The following is a 6000-nucleotide window of genomic DNA, read 5'->3' as shown; positions in this document are numbered from 1 at the left end:
GCCGCACTGCAGACTCGCTTAGGGAGGCACGGCTTTCTCAGGCGCCTTCCGTTAGGGAGTAAGCGCTCAAGAATTAGGCCTAGCTCACTTTCTAAAACCCATCTGTTAGAACAAAAGCCAGTGATGCTGTGCTATTTTAGGTTTACAAAATAGACGTGGAATTCATTTTTTTTCATGGCCTTGAAAAAACATTCTAGTGTTTGAGTTTTGTACTACTAAAGGGCTTTTCATCTGTGAATTTCCAAAAGGCACACGAGAGGTTCTCGATTCTCTTTTTACTTTTGTACACGTGCCTGATTTCGGTTTCCTCTGACTTGGTGTACGCTTGTCTGATACGTGGAGTGTGGAGAACTGTTTGCCAAATGACCAAACTGTTTCTTTATTTCCTTGAACGTTTTCCAAATTAAAGCAGTTTTATTAGTAAACAATTACCCTGACTTGGACCACATGAATTCTTCTGCAGTGCTGGTACGGGAAGCACTTCATTTCCTTATTTTTCTATCTGTGCGTCTCCGTGTGCCACAGTGGCTCCGCCTTGGTCAGCTTGGGGGTCCCTCTTTGTGCCCAGCAGGTCTGTGCAGCTTCGCCAGTCTAAGGAGACTGGAGGCATGGTGTGTCAGCCATTGCCCTTGTGCAGAGCTCAGCAGGGCTGGCCCATCATCTGTCTCTGCTCTGCTGTCCACCCCAACCCCTCCCAGCACCTCAGCACCCCATGACTATGCAGAGGTATCCAGCCCCGGGGACCGCCCACTCGTGACTATGTGGGGGCATCTGGCCCAGGGAGCCCCCATGACTATGTGGGGGTGTCTGGCCCCAGGGAGCCCCTGTGACTATGTGGGGGTGTCTGGCCCCAGGCATCCCCGACCCATGACTGTGTGGGGGGTGTCTCCCTCACCCTGTGACTATGTGGGGGCATCTGGCCCAGGGAGCCCCCTGTGACTATGTGGGGGCATCTGGCCCAGGGAGCCCCTGTGACTATGTGGGGGCGTCCGGCCTCAGGGAGCCCCCTGTGACTATGTGGGGGCGTCTGGCCCAGGGAGCCCTTGTGACTATGTGGGGGTGTCTGGCCCCAGGGAGCCCCCTGTGACTATGTGGAGGCATCTGGCCCAGGGAGCCCCCTGTGACTACGTGGGGGCATGTGGCCCAGGGAGCCCCCCGACTATGTGGGGGTGTCTGGCCCTGAATGCCCCTCTCCCCGTCCTGATCAGGACCCAGTGCAGCTCTCACATACTCAGATAACTCCTCCCCTCTAGGCTCCAATCCACCCTAATCTGAAATTCAGCCTCTATTTTGTATCTGTTTTGGAGAGAGGGAGTGGTTGGGGTCAGAAGGAAACCTTTCATTTTACCCCCTGCTCAAATAGCAGGAAGAAAACAAAACCAAACCCAAGGCCCCAGCACCCCTTTCCCATGTGTCCTCACTCTGCCGGGCCGAGGCTCCTACCCAGAGGACCGAGAAGATGCTCAGGGCCAGCCTGCCTCAGGTGCGATCCTGCGCCCAGTTTCCAGTATTCGTGTAGGAAGTATGCAGCTATCTTGATGACAGTTCATTTTATTCTCCACTTCTGGTATATAGGATTTCACCATCCCTTTCCTTTAGGAAGTGCTGCCTGAGTCTCTCTGACATCTCAAGAGAATGACGAGGACTCTTCCTCTGTCCAGCAGAGATAGTAAAGGCAGGACTTTTAGAAGTGTATTTTTTAAAGTCTGTAGTAAGTTAGTGACATTTACTGTTCAGAATGAAACAAGTCTTATGATGTTCTAAGAACTCTTCAAAGGTTAAAAAAAAACCCAAATATTTTCCTTTGTAGTTTCTATGATGCTTATAATACAGAAGAAGTTACAGAATGCTTTTTTCAGACAGGTGTGCAATGGGCTGAAAATGCAAAGTTCTAGGTCTCCAAGAACTGTTACTTCTGTATAAGAAAAATAATTAAAACTCACCTGATTTGTTGGCAGAGGAAAGTCTGAACGCTTTGAGAGTATTCTCTGCAGAAAGAATCCAGGCATTAAAGTTTTGAGGCAGATGCTGAAAATTTTTCCTCCCCACATTACAGTCAAGATTCCAAAGAGCAAGGCTTTCTCAGAGCACTGACATTGCTGCCAACTTTCTGGAGTGATCCCTGCACGCCAGCCACTACTCTTGCTAGACCTAGACGCCTATTTAGGTTCTGTGACTCCTTCCAGGGAGGCACACAAGGATGTTCTTAGACTTTGGGTGTAAAAGCATTAACGTGATTAGCTTTGCAGTACTGACAGCTGCATATTTCAAGGAGAAAATCAGGGTAAAAAGGCAAATCAACAGAAACAGAACCATTTCTTGAGTTCCACATGGTTTACAACCTTCCTCTTCTTTGACATAATCCTTTTGTGAAAGATATATTTTTAGCACCCCGTCTGGTGCCTGGCCTAGAGCAGGTACTCTATAAACTGTATCCATGCAAAGATCAAGTCCTTTTCCTCAGTTCAGAAACAAGTAGATAAAACAAGAAATGCTTACAAATTAAGGTTTGGACTTAAAACTGATGGAATTTAGGCAGCTGAGAAAGTACACTCTTTTGTTCTTCACCACTATCCCCTTTTGAAAGATGCCCAGTTTCTATACCTGAACGATTACAGGTCTATATCCAAAATTTAAGAATAATAAATGCAAATTAGGCTGCAACAATTTCATCCCAGAAGGAAACCATACCTCTAAGTTGGGAGGAACTTTTTAAAAGAAAAATCGTAGACTTGTGGAGTTCCTTTGGACAGTTTAAACACGTCTAGAATATGTGTGTTTTTATCAAGAATTATAATTGGAGCTGGCAATAAGGCAGGGCGCTTGTCTACAAAGGACGGGCTGCAGTCTGAGAGGGTTGCGTAGCTGTAAGGGGAACTCCTGAGACCGTAAGGCTGTTCCTGGCAGGTGCTGCTCTGGGTAGGCGGGGGCGTCCCCGGGTCTGGCCCAGTTCTAACTCCTCAGAAGTGCGGAGCGGGGCTGAGACCCGGTCCTCCGCGGCCCCCAGACCCCATTTGGAACCTGGTGATCACTCCATTCTCATTTCAACTCTACACTAAAATTCTTACTGGATACAGATTCCACATCGAATCTTAAATAACGTCACCTGGGACGATTCCATCTTACTCAGACCGCCCAGTCTCTGCCTTAAGCTACTTTCTCCGGGGAGGTTACTGCGGGACCAGGGGGGCGGCCGGTGTGAGCCGAGGTTACAGTTTTCTCTCACGGAAAGCGAGCGTGTGGGGAAGGGGCTGTTCATTTGTTCTGCCAGCCGGGAGCTCCGGAAAGCGGAAATCCGGGCAGAGTGGGCACGAAGCAGGGAAGCCGCGGTCCGAGAGCCCACGGTGCAGGCGGCCGGACGCAGGTGGAGAAGGGCCGGGCGGAACTGCCTCCCTCGCGCTTGCGCTTGCGAGGGGGAGGGCGGAAGCGACGGACGCGGAAGGGCGGAAGCGACGGGTCCTGGGAGCGCCGCTTCCGCGCTATGGCGGCGCTGGGTCGGCAGGTGAGGTGCCGCCGCGTTCCGGTCTCCTGCGGGTCGCGGAGGTGTGCGGCACCCCGGCCTCCGGCGCTTCCCGCCGCGTTGGCGCGACTTTAGCCCGTTGTCCCCACCCCGCCTGCCGCCGGCGCTGGGCCGAAGCCGCGGCTGGACCACAAACAGGGCGACAAGGGGCGGCGGGCGCTCCGAGCGGGCGGGCTTGGCTGAGGGCGCTGGGGAGGCTCAGGGACGCGTCTTGAGGGGCGTTGAGGACCCGGGGATTGGGCCCCGTTGGTGGCGCGCCGGCCTGACCCCTAAGAGTTCTGAGGTCAGCGGGAATGTTGAAGTTGGCTGGCAGGCTAACGGTGTTCCGTTTGTGGAATGAATGCAGTTAGGTGAATCTGGAGACTGGTACGAGATACGGAGTTTTCAGGTGTGGGTACCAACTCGGACCCCAGAGTTGGCACAGAAATGATTTTAAACTAAAGACGTTTGAGATTCAGCAGAGACTGAAAGAAGCTTGCTTGGAGCGGCCCTTATCTCACTAAAAGCAGAGCTTTCCGGGAGTGAGGGCGCCATTGAGCCTTTCTCCAGGGGAGTTTACCGCCTTGAAGGGAAAAAAAAGAGGGACGACCCCTTGTATCAACATAAACATTGTCACAGACTTTCTGGGCTCCCACTTGTTTCCCGAAGAGCCCTCCCGTTTGCTCTTCCCCTAGAAACCCTCCCCCATTTGCCCCCAGCTGTAGTCATTTAGGGAGCTACCTCTTTCCTGAATCAACATACGCATATAAATACACTTTTTTCTTCTTGTTAATCTCTCAGCTAAATTTGTAGCCACCCCCCTCAAGGCACTGAACAGGTAGAGGACCCCCCACACCCGAAGGCATACTTTACCCAGTGGCCTTGAAATTGTTCTCCCAATCCTTCCTTGTCCCGGTCCCCTCAGTTAGAGCAGCAAAAGCAAACCTATCCTGCAAACTCTGTTCTCTGTACATGAACTTCTTTCTCTCTAGGCTTTTAAAGTTCAGTTATGACTTTGCAGATTGCTTATAAAAACTTATGTTTGCGTGAGACCAACGAGCTAAAGACCCTGACTCAGAAATCCTGTGGTGTCTGTTGCATTGGTGTGATGAGGAATGCATTCCCTTTGTGTCTTACAGGTCTTTGATTGGCACCGCCTGACGCCCCTTACCTGGGCCCTCCTCGCTAGGCAGACTCCTCAGCCTGCAGGACAGAAAAGGACAGCTGCTTTTTTGTTGTGTAAGCTAATGACAGTCTCCAGTGGAGGGGGCCTTGAGGAGTCGTCCTTTGTTGAACCCCCAAAATGTGCACAGAAACCAGAGCACAGAACAGGGCTGATTCAGTGCCTCCTTGAGAAGCAGAGAACTCCTGTGTTGCAAGAGAATTTTGTCCGTTCCCTCCGGGACATGGGTTTTAGTGATGTCCATGTTAATGAACTGCTCAGCATACAGCCAGGTACCCACCCTCAACAGATGCTGGACATCATTTCAGAATTAATACTTCTGGGTTTGAATCCAGAGCCTGTGTGTGTGGCCTTGAAGAAAAGTCCTCAGTTATTGAAACTGCCTGTGATGCAAATGAAGAAGCGCTCCAGTTACCTGCGAAAGCTGGGCCTTGGAGAAGGTAAGAAGTGGTGGGGATTTTATATGTAGTGCTGAGGAGTCAGAGCTGGAGACCAAATAGCCTGGGGAGGTGGATTGAGGAGGTTTCTGCGGGGAAAAGTCCTTGAGAGGAATGTGTGATTTGGCTTAGAGCTGAGGAGGCAGAGTGACCTCTGCAGAGGGCCTTGCAGGTGGGAGGGGGAGCTGAGTGACCGCTCTTGTCTGGTGTGTTCCCTGTGGGTGCTCTGGCGTCGGGAATGGCGGTGGGCGCGTGGTGTGGGCCCCGCACACGTCAGCGGTGGCGTTGGCTCGTGGGTGTGCGTGTGCCCTTGGACGCTTCAATTGACCCGGGGCGGGCTCAGTGCTCTGTGTGTCTGTGTGAAGCCAGAGACTTAGACTCCTTCACCCCGGGGCCATGCCTGCGGAGGAGGGAGGGATCTGGAGCCGCGTCAGGCATTACTGGCACTTAGAGTTCCCCTGCGGAGGAGGAGAGGGGTCTGGAGCCACGTCAGGCATTACTGACACTTAGAGTTCCCCTGCGGAATGAGGGAGGGGTCTGGAGCCCCGTCAGGCATTACTGACACTTAGAGTTCCCCTGCGGAGGAGGAGAGGGGTCTGGAGCCGCGTCAGGCATTACTGACACTTAGAGTTCCCCTGCGGAATGAGGGAGGGATCTGGAGCCGTGTCAGGCATTACTGACACTTAGAGTTCCCCTGCGGAGGAGGAGAGGGGTCTGGAGCCCCGTCAGGCATTACTGACACTTAGAGTTCCCCGTAAAGGCTTGGGTTCCAGTCAGGTGTCTCCATTTAATGGGAAGTGTGAAATCTTCCCAGATTCCTGGGACACAGGTGGAGTGACCGTTTCCCAGCCACCGTCTCCGCCCCCCCCCCCCCCCCCCCC

The 6000-nt window shown here is 52.6% G+C and overlaps 1 protein-coding gene across 1 annotated transcript in view; it reads left to right on the top strand.

Moving 5' to 3' along the window:
- Positions 1–3447: 3447 nt before the first annotated feature.
- Positions 3448–6000, top strand: part of MTERF4 (mitochondrial transcription termination factor 4) — a 6041-nt gene continuing 3488 nt past the window's right edge. Inside the window, exons 1-2 of the mRNA XM_010833398.1 lie at positions 3448–3502; positions 4639–5122. Coding sequence (XP_010831700.1) covers positions 3482–3502; positions 4639–5122 — 505 coding nt within the window. The 5' untranslated portion in view covers positions 3448–3481. The remainder of the gene's footprint in view (positions 3503–4638; positions 5123–6000) is intronic.

The sequence above is a fragment of the Bison bison genome, unplaced genomic scaffold (assembly GCF_000754665.1).
Source record: "Bison bison bison isolate TAMUID 2011002044 unplaced genomic scaffold, Bison_UMD1.0 scf7180017845304, whole genome shotgun sequence".
In the NCBI taxonomy this organism is placed as follows: Eukaryota; Metazoa; Chordata; class Mammalia; order Artiodactyla; family Bovidae; genus Bison; species Bison bison.
The sequence above is the reverse complement of the archived record's forward strand: the minus strand, read 5'-3'. Positions and strand labels throughout refer to the sequence as shown.